Below are 20,200 nucleotides of genomic sequence, written 5' to 3' on the forward strand. Positions count from 1 at the left end.
CCGTGAGCAAATGTTGTGTTTAAAAAGTCTTATGTCACTGATATGTCACCGTCTTCTCACTAACAGAACGGCAGCTCTCTCTGGAAAAGGCTACAATAATTACAGAGGAGGAGGAGTTTCCACATCTGAAGAGGAAGTATCCTTACATGGACACCAGTTCACTTCCACGTCTATCCCAGAGGTACCTCCATCTGCTGCTCTTTTAAAGTAAAAAATAAAGCTGAAAAACCAGTATTTTGTTACCTTAGGATCGCAAAATTGTTCCTGATAAAAACAATTTTTCAACTCATTATTATTCTTTTGAAAATTATGATTGAAAACACTGCACACAATCATAAACAACTGTAGTCTTTCACTTTGTATTTGCCAAAAATATCTGTGATGTCAAAAAGGGGTCGCAGGCCAAAAATGGTTGGAACAAACAAAAGGCCAAAATGGTGAAAGATCAAAAACCTTGAGAACAGACAGGAAGTCGGTGGCTCTGAGAGGAGTTTGTTTTTATTCACACAATGTTGTGTGAACCACGGCGGTTCTAAAGGACTCTTCCTCTGCTTTCATGACTCCTAATTGAATGTGGTTTTATTGTTGACTGCTGACTGTGGTTCAGACTGAAGGCTGTTTCTTTTTGTCCTTAATATTAGGAACAGACATGATCTTGTGTCTGGCTGTAAAAAAAGAAATTAAGCTTTAAAAGTTTAATGATAGGAAACACTCTGTTTCACTGTCTGTTTTGTTGTTTTTATCCAGTGCTGTTGTTGTTGCTGCTTTTATCACCGATGGGTCTTCTACTGGTCACACTTTATACTTCAACTGTTTAAGTTTAAAATAGTTTGTTTAAATAGTTTGTTGGAGGAGAGATGAAGGAAAAAAATACATTTAACACATTGACAGGTTAAAAAAGTGCATTACAAAAAAACATATCATTGTTTATTTTGTGCCTCTATTTTTATTATATACAATGTATTATCAGGGAGAGTATAAATAATATGCAGTCTGGAAAAAAGTACACCAGAACACCTTAAATTATTCTTAAAAGTAGTGAAGTGTAGTGTAGTGAAGTAAAAGTAATACATTTAAAAATATACTGTTCAAAGTATAGCATAGATACTCAAAAATTGTACTGTAGTACATTATTCAAGTAAATGTGCAGTGTTACTTGGAGACTGTCTGACGTGTGACATTTAACAAACACCGTTACAGTAACACGTTCTACGTGGATGAAGACATGACGAGTTAACACTCCGCTCGTACTGAAGCTAAATTTAGATTTGATCACTTAGTTGTGTTTCACTTACTGTCCGCTAGAGGTCGATATTGGACAATACATTAGACAGCTTGAACCTAAAGAAAGAGACAGTGTCTCAGGTCAACAATACAGCTGTGGTCAGAACAACTGACTGAGGTTTTATTGTCACACTGGCGAACCATCAAGGCCAGCAGGGCCTCAACAGAATCAGAGACTCATTTTTCAATATATTTATAATGAATATTTGTAAAATAATAAGACTATTCTGTTGTCATCATTCATTCTTGCTCTCTGATTTTCTATGGTTTCGCTGTTTCCAGTCACGCATACACGACTTGTTTTTTGTTGTTGTTGTTGTTGTTGTTTTTATCCAATCGTATTTCAATCTCACGTGTTGCCAGGGTTGAAAGAAATATTCCCTTCAGGTCTTCCGTGCAGGCGCTGGGAGTGATGAGAGGAGATTGTCTCTTTAACCAATCAGATTCTGAGTTGACATCATACTGGCATATTAAGGCCTTCTAGTTGGCTCAGAGCTACGCTGGCGATTTGAGTGATTTGATTGGATGGTTAGCGAACGCACTGTCTTGAATATCGAAAACTGCATTTAGCGACTTGCACGATAAAAAATAAAGTTTTCTCTCCGTCCACTGTTAACGCTGAACGGACATTCTGAGCCTAAAGCGATTTAAAACATACTATAGGACAGACTGGCCCTTTAGCATTAGCATAGTCGAGATACTTGTTGTTGAACTATCAAGGAAACAGAGGAGGGGGGTGTACAACTAGTTAGTTTTGGTGAGTAAAGTGCATTTTCTTTTTTCAATAACTGTCGCAGCTGTTACTAAATTGTGCTTCATGGGTTTGTTGTAATGGTGTTATTAAAGATACTTGAATTATCTAGGATATATATTATACCACATTTCTGCATAATAATAGTGTTTATATATAACCATACTGACGTCATTAAGATATTGCTGTATTCAGGCAGGGCGCCTAGAACTAGAACTGAAGGCTTTGATGAGAAATTGACAGTACGCCACTGTAATTACAATAATAATCATAATAATAAGATAACAACTATAAATTTATAATCCCCATGAGCAGGGGCGACGTTGCCCCTGCAGTATACGTAGTTGCCACTAGGTGGAGTCGTTGTATTTCTGTAATTTATTTTATTTTTCACTCTCTGGCCGACCAGCAGGGGATAGCAATCTCCTTTATTTGGAGACGCGGTAAGATAACGAAAATGATCATATGTTAAAATACATACACTGAATAAACAAGACTGGACAAAAGACGACACTAGACTAGACCTGCACAAACACTGACCTGAGTGACAGCAGTACAAAACAGACTCAAGTGGACGGTTTATTGCGTCTCTGACTGTTGCATTAGTTCAGTATTTCCTGTCAGTGTGATTCAAAAAAGTTCAATGTGTCTTTGTCCTCTCTGTGTACAAATCTTCTGAAAGCCTCTAGCTTTGGTTCTGTCAGTGAGATGATGAAAGTTGACTGTGTCTCTGACTCTTTGTTTGTGTGTCTTTGTCCTCTGTATCTTCCTGTCCTCTGTGTCTCTGCTATGGTTCTGTGTTTGCTGTCAGTGTGATAATAAATATGTAATGTGTCTCTGTCCTTTTGTCTCTTTGTGTCTCTGTCCTCTGTGGTTCAGTGGCTGCCGGCAGTGTGATAATTAAAGTTTACTGTGTCTTTGTCCACTGTGTCTCTGTCCTCTGTCTTCTATGTCTCTGTTGTGGTTCAGTGTTTCCTGTCAGTGCGATAATAATAGTTCACTGTGTTTCTCTCTGCAGAATGGTGGGTGGAGGAAGAGGAGGAGCTGTAAGGACACGTGGGACGAGAACTTCAGAGACAGTGTCACTACAGAGGAAACAACAAAGTCAACACACACACACACACACACAGATAAAAAAACACAATACTTCTCCTCAGGATATTTTTAGGTTTTTACATGAAAATGCCACCTGTCATTTAAACTAGCGTGGCTAGTTATCATAGCTAACTCCTGTTAAAGGGACTTAACCTTAACACAGCTTTTTATTTTTTGCAACTTCTGGTAAAGATGAAAAATAAGCTGAAGATCACAGTAAATGCTAAGATTAAACACTGACTAAACAGTTTGCGGCTTTTTGTGCTTCTAGACACTGCTTCCCACGCTGGGCTCATTTCTGTGTTTTATTTTTCCACTCTAAAGTTAGACCTGAGTTAACCTGCAAAGAGCGCACATGTTTAACCGTGGTAAAATTGTTACAAAACAAAACAATGTTATTGTGGTTCGTGTCAGATCAACCGTAACCTAAACACCATGCACTTGAGATGTTAACGTTTATCAAAACAAATTTGGCTAAATGAATCTTTAAAACAAAAGAGTTTTGTTTTCTGAACTTAAAAAGGGAAAATCTGCAGCTCAGGAAGTTGATGGGAACACTGTTTGTGGTGTGTTGATGAATCACTGGTAACATATAGTGTTTAAAAAAAAAAAAAACAGGCGTAGGTGTAGATTTAGTTGGTAAAAATGTCATTTTGAAAATGTCACACCCGAGTTGTTTACTGAACCATGCGATTTTCTCTTTGCTCTCTGCCATCGCCTCCTCCTTTAAATTACCACACACACCTACAGGTTTCTCCTGCTGACGTCCCCACATTCAGAAGAAACCAGCATCATGCAAATTCACGAAGCGGAGGTAAAGGTAACATAGGGTGGAATTATTTTTATCCCCCTAGAACACTGCTTCTGCTTCGTCTGCTCAGGCAGACGAAGCAGAAGCAGCGCTGGTGGTCACGTGTCCACAAACAGGAAATGTAATGACTAGCAACCTCATTTCAGTGGTACATTTATGTAATTGCTGCTGGGGAAGTTTCAACCTGAGATCAGAATTAATTCATTTGCTGCCTCTTTATTCTTTCTTCAGAGTCACAGTCTGAGCTGTAGCCCTTCAGGACAGGTTACAAACAGAACAGGTCACCAGTGCAGTGGTTCTTCACCTTATGACACTCTCCCAGGACCACCAGAACTCCAGAGTTCAACCCATGGACCATTTTTGCTGTAAAGAAAGAACCACTCCTCCTGTGTGTGACCCCAAATGTCAACATTAAAGGGATTATTAATGACATTAGTTTAGGTCCGTAACAGCAGAAAATACAGCCGGAGGTCAGACATCAGATGAAGGTCACTTCTCTACGATGCTCATGAACAACATCAGTGAAAGTAGGCTGTGTTAGGACCAGGAACGTCTTTCGTGTGGATCAATACTGTTCCTACATTATGACTCTGTCCTGGTTCCTACTGACCCAGCTCCACCACATCTAACATTAGAACACCATTCTGTATGTAGCAGAAGCAGAACCCCACCCTCCTGAGGTGGACCATACAAGTTTATAACTAAGACAAATGGTCTTGGTTTTTAGGTTCTAAACTAAGTGTTCCAGAAAGGACCTCGGTGGCTGCAGCTTTTTGTTCTAACCAAACAGCAGCACACCTGACTTTTTCAATCAACTGATCTGAAGGTCTGAGGTCCAGCTCTGAGGTCCAGTTCCACCCTCGTGAGGAGCTTGAAGAACATGAGTTGACATTAGGTTCACAGAGTTTCGCATTTGTTAAGGCTGTGTGTTTGAGTGAAGTCACTGTTTATCCACTGACCAAAGACTCCTCCACCTTCTCCATCCAGTAGGTGGTCTAGAGGTGGAGCAGTTGTGGTGAGGAAGCTGCTCCTCACCTCCCACGGACATATGTAATGATCACTGTCTGTTCAGAAACAAAGGGAAACCAGCGTGAATTCATTCTTCCTGTAGGAGGAGACAGCTTGACAAAAAGCCAGGACTGTTTCCTACAGAAGGAACCAAAACTAATACTGTACTCTGCTAACTGTGGCTAACGTCTAGCTGTTACTGCGTTAGCTGCAGTGATATGTTGGTACATTCATGCCATGTTTTTGAAATTCTCTTAACCTGTTGAAACTGTAGGCTTATGGCTAATTGTATCTATATTGTTTGCTACCTTTTAGCTATTTCTGGGCTAACCATAGCTAATTGTGAACGCATGTGATTTTTGATGTGCAACAACTTTCTCATCCTCTCACTCTCAGACTTCCTGAATGTAGGATGTGACACTTTGTTCATTCATGTTTTGTTTTTTTCTGCTCTCTGCGCTCAGAGCTAATTTTGGTCTGCAGTGCAGTCGTGGGCTTCACTTTAATTATTGTGTGGGTGACTGTTTATGACATAATTGCTGACCAGGCGCTAAGAGGAAAGGGGAAGTTCGTTTTTCATGCACTTCTGGCTGCAGAATGTGTACAGTAGAGATGTACAGCAGATTAGAAGGTTTTCAGTCACTCCTACTGATAACAGCACTTCAACTGTTTTACTTTACTCAGTAAAGTGACTGTGTTTTAACTGCAATCTATTTCTGCTCCCTGACCACGCTGTGTGTTTGTGTGTGTGTGTGTGTGTGAACGCTGCAGCCAGCGTCTCCTGTGGTTGAAAGAGGGTGTTGTGACACTTCATCATACAGTATCATACAAAAAAGACAGAGAGCCCACAGCAGGAAGTCCATCTGATCTCAGAGCCATACACGACTGGAACCTCTGATGAGACGTTGAAGACGGAGAAGCTGCAGCACCGTGAGAGCTCCATGGGTGAGTCCAATGACCTGAACCAAACACACATTTAGGATTTAGAAACACGTAATGAAAGGCTTTTAGTTTAATCAGTAAAATTGTTATGAAGTTTACAGGAGCTTTGACCTGCATCTGATTCACTCCATTTTTTTTATGAAAGCTCAAATTATAGTTTATATATGTTTTTTCTAACCGTAATTGAGTGTTTAAGTTTAAAAATATTTTTCATTATTTTGCTATTAATTAACCTGAACGTTGGCCACCTCTAAATACACAAAAATGTTTTTCAACATTCTAATTATGTATTTTAATTTAATTACTGACTGAATTAATAAAGTCTTATATTGGAAAGAAACAACGTCCAATAAGTAGAGATCTCTTTTTAATACAAAAAGATGTTTTAAAACTTTTATATAAACATACTCTTGAGTTTGTTTTGCTGCTGAGTTAGAATCCCTCTGCAGCTCTTGTCTGTTTGTCTGTATCTGGACACGATGATCTGGTCCCAAACTGTAAGATGTGGGACAACAGTGGTGTTTGACTGGCACAATGTGGGACAGGAAGTAAGGATTAAAAATGAATTTGATACGATTGCAAATCATTAATTTATATTAAGTTGGGTGTGGTTTCTCCTGACTATTACATGAGCTGGTCCAGGTGATGGCACTAAAATATATATACCATTTAAATTAACTACTTGTTGTTCATTTGCAGATATCATGTTGTGACTGTTAGCCACCTATTGGAGGCCTGGGTAACATGCACATGAAATTACATGTTTAGGGACAAAGATAAAAAACAAATTGTAAACCAGGGTTGGACAGGAGTTCACTTTGGTTTGATCTGAGATGAAGGTTTTATAAATAATTTCTTTTCTCAGTGATCTCCCCGCATCAAGGCAGTGGTGGCGTGGTGGTTAAGGAAGCGGACTTGGGTACGAAAGGTTTGAGTCCACCAGCTGCCAAGTTACCACTGAGGTGCTCTGAGCATGGCACCTGTGCCCACTGTTCACTTTGGTGATGGGTTAAAAACAGAGGTCACATTTGGTTGTGTTCAGTGGTGAGCTGTGTCACAGTGACAAGGAGTCAGTGACACCTTCCTTCCATTTTTCTTTTATTTCTGAGTTCAAATCTAACACAGTTTGTTGGTGAAAACACTGAAACCAATTGTAATTGTAATCAGTTCTCAGTCAAATATTTAAAACTACAAAATGTCTCTTGGCGTTTATTTTGTTTTTCAATACTACTATAGTCATCATTATCACCATCATCATTATCACTTGTCCCTAAATGAGTATAGTTTGATAAAAAGACATAAAGTCATTGTGAGAGAAAATTAGGTTGTGCTTTCTCTACTGCATTACTTTCACATCCCCAAGGTGGTGCTGTGTACGCTTGGAAAAAAATAGTTCCTAAATAACAGGAAGATGTTTTATTTATTTATTTATTTATTTATTTTTGGAAAGAGAAATTGTTACACTTTTCCTTCCACTTGTGTTTATAGTGTGTTAAAGCCATGAAAGGATGGTTTATAATCAGGAAGTTGATGAGCAGACACCCAGACTCTACATCATGGGCTGATGGTAGAACCTGGTAGTACAGCTTTGCAGTTTCATGAAATTAAACAAGTCTGATGAAGGTAATTATGTTTTTTCTTCCAAATCAGATCAAACATACGGAGAATGTTATAAAACCAGGTGTCATCTGCATATTGTCTAACATTAGGTTGTTTAAAATCCATTTTCATTGGTAATTAGTTATATAAACTGATCTTATATGAGTGCAGAAAACAGTTTTTAGACATCATGGCAGCGTTTCATCGACATGTGGAGAAGCTTGAGTTTCTTTTCTTGTTTTTTTATTGAGTTTGTGGTGAGAAGTTCGTAAACTTTGTTGACTTCTCTGTGGAGCTGCTAACGCCAGATCACAGAGGCATGTGTGTTGTTTGCTCTGTACCACCATCTTTTATAGCACTGTTTCTGGAATAAACATGAACATTTTCAGGTCCATTTCTCCTGATGGAGACCAACGTCTGGTCCTGATGGAGCAGAAAATAATTTTTATGTCAATGGTTGACTGAAGGTCAACATTGCAAGTTGACTAGTTCTGTTAAAAGTCGTCTGACTCACTAACGAGTACTGAAGCCTGGGCTGAAGTGTGGTGTCACTGAAGTGTATTTTTGATTGCTTGCACGGTTTTGTGATTGTGTGTTTGTGATTGGGTGTGTCCTGATCAAAGCTCATTTTTTTCTATTTTATTTTCAAGCGTCCAATAATTTGGGTCCTAATGAGAAATAATTAAGTTCCTGATTTGAACTTTAATTTGTTACTTTAAAGTTCCAATTCAAAGAAAACATTTCAGCTGGTCTTTCCACCTGCAAGAGTCAAGGTTTGGCTTTAGAGACAGGTTAGAATCAGAGTTATGACCAATGTCAGAGTTTAAGAGTTGATGCCACATGTCAGGGTCATCTACAGTAAAGCTGAAGACTTCCTCAGCTGAAGTAGCCCACTGTTGTCAGTTGTTCTTATGTGAATGTGCTCCATGGAAGTCTGTCTGCTGGCTCACATTCATCTACTCCTCGACCGGACTAAACAAACCTCGTCTTGTAACAGAAGGGTAAGGTCTACGTCAGGAAGGTCTCAGCTGTCTCTGTCAGAACGACAGTCAGAGCTGGGCCAGTGCATATAATCGGATATAAAGTATATATGAGCCGATGGAGGTAGTGGAACGGAAAGGGCCAGATGGTTGAGACCAAGGAAAAGAAAGTCTAACCTCTGAAAGATTGTATGTATGTGTGAGTGTGTGTGTGTGTGTGATCTCCCCTTATTGTTCCAGCTTCAACAGGTGGAAAGTCCCCCGCCTGGTCTGTTTCCTAGGTTCTCTCTCTCTCTCTCTCACTGTCTCTCTCTCCAACTGTAAAGAGTGCATTTGTGTGTAATGCTGTGGTTTGTGTCCGTGGTCCAATCACACGTGAGCACAGAGGAAACAGGAAGAAACCCTTTGCAGCCAGTTGACCAATGAGAAGCCGAGGATGGAGGTGGAGGCCCTGACAGGAAGTTGTGTTGGTGGTATCTGGGTTTCACAGAGCAGACCACTCTGACACTTTGTCATCTACAGGACTGGTCGTCTCCAGTCCTCTCGTCTCTCGTTTCTTGAACTTTCTTCGTCTGTGCAGCCTCCACTCCTCTTCTCCGTCCTCTGTCAGATCCTCGCCCCGTCCTTGTGTTTTTGCTTTTGAATTATGCTCTTCTCTGCTGCCGTCCTCACACCAACATGTCCACAAACGTGTCTGCTCTGTCCGTAAGGAAGAGGTCAGGGCCTCGGAATTCCAAGCCGAGTGTCAGGATTTGTGTTCGGGAACAAAGAGATAGCATGTAAGTTTGAAGTTCCATCTGGGCATTTCTTCAGTTTTTCACTCTTCCCGTTTTAATTCCTTCTTATTTTTTTAGTGTTTTTTTTTTTTTTTTTCGCTTTTGCTTTGGTTCCACTTTCATTGACTTCTCAGTGGAGAACTGTTTGACTGCAGCTGGCAAACCATTTATGCGTTTAGTGCAGTATATTGTGGGAAAGTTGAACCAGAGGGTTGAGGGTTCGTTTCCAGACTTTGTTTAACAAGCTGTGGCAAAACTTTAAGGGTTTGGAGTTGTGAAAAAGGACTAGTAAAGAATTTGTCTCTGATCTCAAATTAAAATTAAATTTAAATCTGAAACTGAATTTTATCTAGAAAACCTCATTTTTAAAAACAAAATTTAATAAATTAAATTAATATAAATCAATAAACTTTTAAAATATTCTAGTGTGGGATCAATAAAGTTCAATCTAATCTAATTAGAATAAAATAGATTAGCAAATGCAAGTAATAATCAGAAAATGTTTTATTTACGTTAAGTTTGCAATTTTAGTTTTACTAAGTAAGATTTTTTTCTCTTTAATTTCTCAATTAAAGTTTTTATATTTAATTGACATTTATTTGAAGAAAAGCTAAAAAATTAAAACTACAAAATACATCAAAACATTAAACAAAAAAAGTCACCAGGCGTTTAGAAATAAGTGAAATAGGTTAAAAACATTTAGCTAAAAGATATAAAACATATAATTCTTACAAAATATATGAATTAAGTTAACATTCTCCAGTGTACGGAACATCCAGGTTGGTTGTGACGGTGTTCTTTCTCATCACTTTGGCTGTTTTCTGTACGTTCACTGAAATTCCCATGACCGTCCAACATTTGTGGGAGCGTCGTCTTCAACACAGACGAACTACAGTGAACTTTTGGGCCAAGCTGTCGAGTCGAGTTCTGTGTGTGGTTTGTTCATCTTCATTACCATCATGACCACAACACCTCACCTAACACAAGTGTGATGGGTGTTTCTGTGGCCTTTTGCTGCCATATATGGACACAGGAAGTGATGGACAGAAGACGTCACTGGTAGAGAAAGAGGAAAAGGGGGGTTTTATTAGAATTCCAGTGAAGATGTTGCTGCTTTTGCTGCAGGTGTTGACTATACTTCTCTCTCTTCTGCTTTTTTATACAAGTCTGATAACTTACAGATAACTTTTTTTTTTCTCATCTTTGATTTGATTTGGTACAGTAGTGGGCAGTGTATGAGATTGACCGTAGAAGCAAAGGGGGAAAATGAGGAAGCTCTGATCTGGTCAGAAACTTTATTCAGTGGCAAATGAATTTTGGGAGAATACAAATCTCTACATTTAGGTCTCATTTGAAGGTAGAACGGAGGGAAATGTGACCCTTTGTTCGACTGGAGGACTGCCCTGGTGTAATCCTGACCTTCAAATGGTGACTGCTCAGTATTGCCCTTGAAATTGAAAAAACTCTAAGCTGGATTTTGAAGTAATGTTGCTGGTGGTTTATGGTCTCCATCGGTGTCTGTTGACTTCATCATATACATTACAAACAGACATTTGGACCACTGCCCATCATGGATGATAGTCCAAAGTGAACTGACGTCAAAAGAAAATGCTCAGATTTCTGATGCTAAGAATGATCTTGAAAAAAAATTGAACTTTTTTTTAATCCCAATTTGGGAATTGTTGTCCTTAACCTGTTGAAGAAAAAGTTTGAAAAGTCAGGTTAGCAGAGGATGGATTCGATCCATCGCCCTCTCGGTTATGGGCCCAGCATGCTTCCGCTGCGCCACTGTGCTGTTTGTCCTATGGACGATGGTGACAATGGTGCAGCTCGTGTGTGTTGAATTAGACTCAGTCATACTGTAATTTTCCTGATAAACAATAAATACTAGAAGTAAAGAACGGTGAGTGACTCCCTGCTGTGACCCATGGTTCCTGCACAGATGGTTGAGCTTTCTGAAACCACCAGGGTCACTCATCTGCTGGGACAGGAAGTGTGAAAAAGGCCAGCCCCTTTCTATCTGACAGTATGGTACTTTTCTCTTCAGCAGCTCTCACAGACTCAGGTGTAGTTGTGACCTTTACTTCTGCTGCTGCTGCTGCTGGGGTTGAGGTCAATGATTCTTGTGGGTTTATGTTGAAGCAGCTGCAGCTCGATGAAGAAAGCTGACCAGAGCTGTGGTGCAGACGCAGATAAACAATACGTATTATTTTCTGTAAAAGACGTCTGGAGGCACATGTGCCAACTGACATGGGAAAGGCAAATATATTAGATTATGAAGAAGTTGGATGGGATAAATCATTTTAATAAATATTAATTAAATACATAAATTAAACAGAGTTGTCATGCAGCCAAAAGTATGTTATACAGTAACAGTAAATGAGTAAATGTGTGTCCGAAAGTATGTTATACAGTAACAGTAAATGTGTGTCCAAAACAAACAATGAGAGGAAAGCACTGACATCAGATTCTTCAGCGGGGTTTTCTTACTTTCATTTTCATATTTCCTAAAATGATTCTGATCTCTTTGTTCCTAAGCAGATTTCACAGAACTGAACAACAAAAAAGTCAACAATATTTTAAATCAAATAGAAGCCACACATTTACACAAACTTAACAATAAAATTTCACATTTGTTAATTTATTTTAAGTCTGTTTCCCACAGATTTATTTTTGTTAAAGTTCCAAAAACTGTTCATTACGTTGGCCAGTGACTGCTGAAGATCTCTGTTTGGCATTTGTTTCGTTGTTTGCGGAGAAATTGTAAAAAGGCTAACTTTGACTACGACCTGATATCAATTGAGTCCAGTTTCATTTAGATTCATCAGTTTGTCACAGATCACAGTCTGATGAGATTCTTTCTCTCACACTTTGCCGTAGCAGTGACGTGTATTAAACCCTGGTGAAGCTCAGCTTCAGTGTGTAACCCTTTCACTGATACTAACTCGATCTATGGAAAGTGGTTTTCTGCATGATGATTGGATGAAATGTTGAAGAACAACCGTTTCATTGACAGCACTTTTTGAAAATGCAGCAGAGCAACTTCTGTTTCAGTTTGTTGAGACAGGACTAGAGACATGTTGTCCTCTGTCAGCTTGTTGGCATAGAACATTGTCTTGTTTTCATCACTTGTCCCTAACAATCCCATGTCCATCTACCAGGTGTTATTACAGCTTTATAACGATACAAACTGTTGAAAATAATACCCAGAAAACTGTTGTAGGTTTGGGCGTCTACACTCTACACAATAGAACTACTTCTGCACTCAGTGAAAAAGGGAAACACAAGACAAGAGTTCCTGTTCAGTGGGCAGAGCCAGGAGCTAAGGAAATTCTGGCAGTGACGACAAGCAGCCGCTGAACGTTGGCCGCAAAGATGCAGAGATGTGGTTTAGTTTTACTTAGAACTGTGTGTGACTCTGTGGGTTATCGCACAAAGAAACACACTCTGAACTGGCACTGACCCAACTCTGCTGATAAATTTCCTGTCTGTGTTTTAACAACTTTTCCTTCCATTATTTGGCAGTCGGGATCATGTTCTTCAGTTTCTTCTATAAAATCTGTACCAGGAAGAAGTGCAGGTCACGTTCACTTTCCAAAGTGATTCCAGTAAAAAGTAGATAAAAGGTTAGCCCAAAAATAGCCAGGAAGTAGCAAAAGTAGTTGAAGTTGGAAGAGAAGATGTTTACACTAACAATTTAGACAACATGTTAAAAACATAATTAAATTAATTAAAATAATAGATCAAATTTGGTACACCACTGTAAATAAAGCTATAAACCATGCTGTATAATGAGTTATAAATTGTTTTCCAACTTGAGTTTTAGTCTCAACAAGAAGAGCGATAAAAAGAGAAACATTACCGCAGGTTTTACCTCACTGAGTGAAAGGAATTTGGCAAATATAAACACACACAGACATTTCCTGAGGTCAGTAGATGCAGTCGATTATAGAGATAACAAGATGAAGAAGTTCCGTTATCGTTAAAAGAGCTGCAGTTGGGTTTCAGTTTGTTCATGTGTGAATCACAATCAGACGGACAGTATTCCAAGAGCCTGAGTCCTGGATCTGCAGGCGTTTCTGTCATGGAGAACCTCTATTTGTTCTCCTCTACCATCAGCAAACTGAAGGAGAGCTCAGTCTTTCAAAGCCTTGACAGGAACGTCAGAGCAAAGACACGGTAGGAAAAAATGTCGGATCTGAATTCTGTATAAGCAGAGATCGGGCGAGAACGTGAAGAAACCTTGTCTACATCAGAGGAACTGAAGAAGAACCTCATTGTTTTACTAAGATGTCTCGAAAGATGATCTGTGTGACAGTCACAGTGATGGTCTTTCCTGTAGAAAGGCTTTCCTATTGGGGGAAATGTAGAAGGTCGTGGGTTTGATTCCACCTGGTCTCTGGTCCAGGGTTTCATTGTGTCAGAAAGGTGATGAGTCGTTACTGGACAAACAGCTCACTGGTTCTTGAAACAAATGCACCATCGAACAGTTTTTCTCCGGTGGTTTGTAATTTAAGGGTGTGTCAACAACAGACACTAACACGGAGAGTCGCAGTCACCACCATGATGCTGTCTCTGCTCTGTCACCTGCAGGATCACAGTCCAGCAGTGGTGGTGAACGGTCGTAACAATACCAACTCTTTTCTGTTGTGTGATGCAGGACCATGTCATCTCCAGAGGTGTGTTGGCCGATACCGATGAGAGCCATTGGTGCTCAAAACCTTCTCACCATGCCTGGAGGAGTTTCCAGTGCAGGATACCTTCATAAGAAAGGAGGCAGTCAGTTCAGCCTCATGAAATGTAAGTCTCTGATCCTCAGTAACTACAAATACAAATCTCCAGATGAATTTTCAACATTTATGTAAAGGCTCTCAGTGAATGAATTATAACATGTGTGTTCGCAGGGCCACTCAGATATGTCATCGTCCACAAAGGCTGTGTGTATTATTTCAAGAGCAGTACCTCCCCATCACCACAGGGGGCGTTCTCTCTCAGCGGTTACAACAGGTATGTTTACTACCTTGAAGCCAAGCTCCAAACATCAGAGCCATGTTGTTAAGAGCTGAAAACCTGTGTCCTTTTGAATGGCCTCCAGGGGGCGACTCCACAGTAAAAGTTCAGATAATTTATTTCTGTGACAGTCTTCAAAATACTTTTGTTTATTTATGCTAACTCTGCTAACACTTACAACACAATGTAACCTAATTTTTAATACTTATTTACTTCTTTTTGCTGTATGTTAGCTAGGTGATTTTTCTTTTGTTTTGGCTTTTATTATTTTGTTGTCATTTTAATAATTTAAGGATAACCAATTTTAACCTTTGTACTATAGTTTGGCTAACATTTAGCGATATTCTGTTATGGCCTCATATTCTAAGCTTTTTTCTCTCATACTTAATGTTTAACGTTTATGTTGTTTTCTTAAAATCTTTTTGGTTTTGCTCTTATTATTTTTTTAGACATTTGACTTTTTTTAGCACAACACTTTTTCTTTTTTTTTTTCTTTTTGCAATATTTTGGCTAACATTTAGCAATTGTTGTCTTATTAGTGTTTTCTCACATAATTCCAGCAAGTTCTTTTCTTTCATACTATATTTTTGGTATTTAACATTTAGCTTTTTTGGTTAATGTCTTATTATTTTTGGGGAGGTTTTATTTTTTCAGTACAACGACTTTTGTTATATTTCTGGCTAACCTTTGATCTTGGGTACCTCTGTTGGTTCTGTTGTTCACAGAGTGATGAGAGCAGCAGAGGAGACGACGTCCAGTAATGTTTTCCCTTTTAAGATCATTCACTTCAGTAAAAGACATAGGACCTGGATTTTCTCTGCAGCCAGTGAAGATGAGAGAAGGGTGAGACAACACACACACACACCTTTTTACTTTTTTAAATGTTTATCCTGTCAGAAAAGTCGTCACTTTGACTTTGGCTCTCTTTCAGAAATGGATGCGACACCTGAGGAGAGAGATCGATTACTATAATGACCATAAAGACACCGCGCTCCCCTGGTAACGTCACATCACACCTTTGACATGTACAAGTTATAAATGTTATTATAAAATCATCATTTACATTTTGACACATAAAATCAGCTAAGTTAGTATTTCCTTTTTTAAATTTTATTTGCCTTTTGTTTTTTTCTCTTACTTTTTTTATTTTAGCTCTATTTTTGGTAACTTTTTTTTAATCTGTGTTTTTTTTCCTGCAGTGACTCAGATTCTGATGCTGACAGTTTCTATGGCTCAATCGAGCGGCCGATGGACATTAAACACCTGGACAGTAACACCGAGGATGGTACCATGACTTTCACAGACCAAGACAAACACATGATGATTCTGATTTTGGTTTTCTGCGGGGTTTGACTTCTGTCCTCTCATGTTTAGATTACATGGAGGAAGATGAAGAGGAGGATGAGGAAGACTATCTGAAACCAGACACAGACTGTTCATCGCCCTCCACAAGTGATGACGCTCATCATCCAAGTAGGTTAACACCATTACTTCAACAGAGACCGAATGACTGAAAAATGAACAGTCTTTCAAAGTTAACTAAAAGTGTGTCCAGACCGTGGATCTGCATTGCAGTCCTTTCAATTTAGATTTAGATCAATATCGACAAGTTTGTCAAATTTGAGTTAAAGATTTCCCAGATAAACAACCTAGAGCTAGAAAACATCGATAAGTCAACAGTTGCTATATTTAAGCAAAACTAAACACTGGCCTTTCTCACCATTCAATGAGACACTGAGTGTGGAACGAGAGTGGAACTAAATTATAATTAAATGTTACCTAAATAAAAAGATAAAAGCTTATAACTAGTCAAACAAAAGTAAACGTTACTTCAAGGTTCTTGGAACTCATTTTAGCCAAGCAGTGAATCTTAAACATAGTTCACATATAAAAGTGTAAATAAATCAAAGGAATTCAATGAAACACTTAATCATCATGTATCATGTATTAAATGTCTTCTGTATCTTCTTCTATCTTCAGGTCGACCAGGACATCCTCCCTCCTACCCTCCTCCACCCGTACCAGAAGCATTTCGACGCGATTCCAGTCCAGTTTTCCTCAAAGGTCCACCTCCTCCTGTCCCCTCCCACCACAGGTCGCCGACCCTTCACATTCCCAAAAAGTCTCTGCCTCCATTTCCACCTCCACCAATACCTAAGGATGCCAACAAAGGTCCACCTCCTCCCATACACTTCTCCCCTCATCTGCACAAAATCCCATCTCTTGAACCTCCTCCTCCTCCTCCTCCCAACCCAAAAAGGACTCCTCTGAGCAGAGGGCCTCCAACCACTGAGCCTGATGGGACTAAAAAAGAGCACAGGCTCACGTCACACCCGTACCCCGCCACTCTGCCCATCTGTGAGCAGATAGAGAGCAGGATGGTTCTGAACAGACCAACTCACCCCCCTCTCATTTTTGGAGCTAACTCATTGGGCCACAAACCCAACAACCATAGACTGTCTCAGATTGCGGGGTCTTGCGTCAGACCTGGGACGTCAGAGTCCTTCTGTCAGCCCCCACTGTCGGACCCTCCTCTGCTCTCAGCTCAGCTCAAGACCGGACTCAACAAACCTGTTCCTCCCAAACCTCCTCCACCAGAGGCCAAGTTCCCTGTACCTTCAACCAGGTCTAAGTCACATGGATCTTCTATTCAGTAAGATAATCTCACCACATATTAATTGCTTTTTAACCCTGTCTTTCCACCCTTGTGACACACTGTCCAGACCATATTAAAGACCACACACGTTCTACTTTTTTATCCAGTATTACTTTTTCGGTCGAACCACTAGATTGAACACTCCAAAAACTATTGACTTTTGCTGTGCTCTTTCTCTTCACTTCACCTTAGCTGCAGTGTTGAACCCTCTCTGTAACACTGAGTGGAGCAGAGAGTAGAGAAGTGGGCATTAGTTTGGATTTTAGTCTGACACCGTTTCCCACGTGTTTGTGTGCAGACTTCCTGTCAAGTAAAGTTTCACTATTGGATGTCATTATCAAATTTTGAAAAGACTCTCAACGATGTGAAAAAAAATGCTGAGAGGTTTTTAGATAATCACAGCAGAGAGGAAAAGGTTAGGAGGTCAAGTCGATCCTTGTCTAGCTTATTATTATTGTTATTAATGTTGTTGCTGTTTTAGTCTATGAGCTGTAGCTAAAGCACACCCCACCCCTGACTTGAAGTTATCTGACTGTATCTGTGGTACGGTGCTCTCCTGGACTGTACCTGACCAGTACTGTGTGGGCTGGTCATATTGTTCCATCTCACACTGCTCTAAATCTGATGGTCAACCTACAGCGGACATATTAAAACCCAGAACTCTAGATTTAGATTTGTTTTTGTTTCCACCAGAAGATCATCTCCGGAAGGTCAAAGCTTTCGCTCCTCAGGAGACGAGGCTCCTTCAGAGTCCAGGAGGAGGAGGAGTCCAGACCTGGGCCGACGTGGAGCAGAGGACTGTTCTGAGGACGAGGACTACATAAACGTGAGCTGCAAATTTTTAACATTTGAACAACAAAACCTTTTTTTTATCTAAATTTCTTTCATATGATTTTGTTGTGTTTATTTTTTTGGAAACAGATGCTGCTGCCAGACTCTGTCTTCATTGACACAAATGAAACCAGCTTTGTAGAAAAGTAAGACACACACACACATTTATTTTGTTAACCTCTGTGACCAAGCACTAAACACATTGTTTTTCATCTTCTGGGAATTTTTGTTGTTAAACCCTTAAACTCTTTATTTCTGTCATTTATATCATTTATTTCTATTGTTTATTTAAATGGGTCTTTAAAGCATCAATAATTATAGAGCATGTGTCATTTTTAAAATGTCAATTAAATTAAAAGTTATCAGTTTTTCAGTTCAATTTTATTTTCTTGTTCCTGAGAACAAAAATGTTTTTATAAACTGAGGTCAATCTGCAGGACCGACATAATCCACTAGAGGGCCCTAGAACGCTCTTTTATAAAGAAGAGCATAAATGAGTGGAGTGAAGGAGACCCACGTGACTTGACTCCTGATGTCGTTTGTTCCTGCAGGTTGTTCAGAGAGAGGAGAGTTCCTCCAGAGGATGGACTCTACAGCATCAGGAATTCTGGGACCAAAACCTCCAGGGTACTTCATTAGTTCATTGAATTATTTAAAACTGTTTTATTATTACACATACAATTTGTTTTAAACCATCTATACTAGAGTGATAGAAAATTTCAAGCACTTTAGTTCAGACCTAAGATCTAAAACTTTATGATGAAAAATGGATTTGTATTCTTTGTTATACATTATACAGTGATTACATTTAATATTAAATATATATTATATATTTCATATTATGATACTATCTTCATATTTCTTATATTTTTACATTTGACCTTTTTTATTTCAGATGGGTTTTTTTACATTGTTTTTCATCCACAAATATATTTCTTTCCTGTTTTTTCTATCCATTTTTTCTTGTTTCCTAAACCTGTTTAAAACGTTGAAACTGTGTTGATCATATTTCCCAGGTGCTTCGTCATATTTCCCCCATATTAAAATTGTGTTGTGTGTGTGTGTTTATATAACCATATTTATTTATTGTAATGCTATATATCTTACATGTGTTCCACAGGTTCTGGTGGTTTGGGACTCAAGTATAAACAAGGCCAGGAACTACAGACTGTTTGAAGATGTAAGAAATGTTCTGACTCCTGGTCAAGATATATATATATATATGTATGTATATAACCATTACATTGTTATTTACATTATTGAGGTGTAAAAATGGAGGCCGATGACAGTGCTGACAGGTGTTTATGTGTTTGACTGACAGGGGGATCACATATATCTGGACAGTGAGGTGACATTCCCCTCTCTGTCAGCTCTGATCGAACACTACCACAGTCAACCTCTGCCTCACCACGGGTCACTCTGTCTGCTGACACCCTTCAGCTACACAATGTAGACAAAGGATTCCGGAAAGAAGCAGAAACACACCAGGAGGAGTCCAGCGACAACACAAACTAGCAACAAACAAAGGGAGAAAATACGAGGACGTACCAGGAATTCAACAACGTTCCCCTGGGATCATTTAATCAAATCAGATTCCGAATCAGATTCCAAAAAAAAAAAAAAAACACATACCTGGAAAATACCAGGATAAAACAGGAAACTTCCGGACGAGCTTTCAGAAAAGGAAACAACAGTAAACATTATACAAGTAAAATGTGGTAAAATTGCAGTAAAGCTTATTCAGACGGACGTGATTCACTTTTCTGTCCACAGTGGGGCGCTGTTGCACAAAATGCTGATCATTTTGGGATTTTTTTTACCCACTTTTATGCTGATTTTAAAACGTTTTGTGTCCAGTTCAGTTCGTCATACATCTAGTTTTACACTACTGATTAAATTAATAAATTAAATGCGTAAATTGCTGTAGTGTAAAATATAATGTTTTGAAATGAACAAAGTGAAGAAAAGAAAAAGCTCATGTTTCCTGACTTTACTGACGCTGTAAATCTTTCTGTATATGTGTGCATATTGTATGTATTGTAAAAACACATTTTTAAATATATATGCAAATTTTTTTTTACATAAATGTATCATATTCAGGTTCTAGTTTCCATGGTGTTTTTTATATTTTTTAACAAAACCCGAACTAGCACTAAAAATGAACGTACCTCTGTCATTCAACATCAATGTTTAAAATCACAGATAGAAAGGGCCACATTATATTTTGTCCGATTATTACAGACTCAATTGCCTTTTTGGCTGTAAACCCTGTCATCAGGTCTACTGCGGTCAGGTTTCCCTGATAGACCACTTCTGATCAATAGATGACGGACTACCGGGAGACCACGACCCCCGCTTTAGCATCTCTTCAGAGATATATTATCAATTCATGCAGTGGACAGTGAAGAGTTAACAGTGGAGGGAAGGAGGAGTAAGAAGAGAGGGAAAAAAATCTCA

The 20,200-nt window shown here is 39.0% G+C and overlaps 1 protein-coding gene across 3 annotated transcripts; it reads left to right on the plus strand.

The window, feature by feature from the left end:
• Positions 1–66: 66 nt before the first annotated feature.
• On the plus strand, positions 67–19,843 carry sh3bp2 (SH3-domain binding protein 2). 3 transcript variants are annotated; one of them, XM_025062222.1, is made up of 15 exons: positions 67–181; positions 3,054–3,944; positions 4,173–5,894; positions 13,907–14,046; positions 14,151–14,253; positions 14,982–15,099; positions 15,188–15,255; positions 15,456–15,541; positions 15,631–15,729; positions 16,237–16,909; positions 17,606–17,738; positions 17,834–17,889; positions 18,295–18,370; positions 18,864–18,923; positions 19,065–19,843. In XM_025062222.1, exons 4-15 carry the CDS (start codon positions 13,911–13,913, stop codon positions 19,194–19,196), a joined length of 1,740 nt encoding a protein of 579 aa, XP_024917990.1. In that variant the 5' UTR covers positions 67–181; positions 3,054–3,944; positions 4,173–5,894; positions 13,907–13,910; the 3' UTR covers positions 19,197–19,843. The 3 variants fall into 3 exon arrangements, with proteins under 3 accessions (XP_024917990.1, XP_016894249.1, XP_008322841.2); XM_017038760.2 differs by lacking the exons at positions 67–181; positions 3,054–3,944; positions 4,173–5,894 and adding an exon at positions 8,844–9,249 and having other exon boundaries at positions 17,609–17,738; XM_008324619.3 differs by lacking the exons at positions 67–181; positions 3,054–3,944; positions 4,173–5,894 and adding an exon at positions 8,847–9,249.
• The last annotated feature ends 357 nt before the right edge of the window (positions 19,844–20,200 follow it).

The sequence above is a fragment of the Cynoglossus semilaevis genome, chromosome 14 (genome assembly GCF_000523025.1).
Source record: "Cynoglossus semilaevis isolate Cse_v1.0 chromosome 14, Cse_v1.0, whole genome shotgun sequence".
Classification (NCBI taxonomy): domain Eukaryota; kingdom Metazoa; phylum Chordata; class Actinopteri; order Pleuronectiformes; family Cynoglossidae; genus Cynoglossus; species Cynoglossus semilaevis.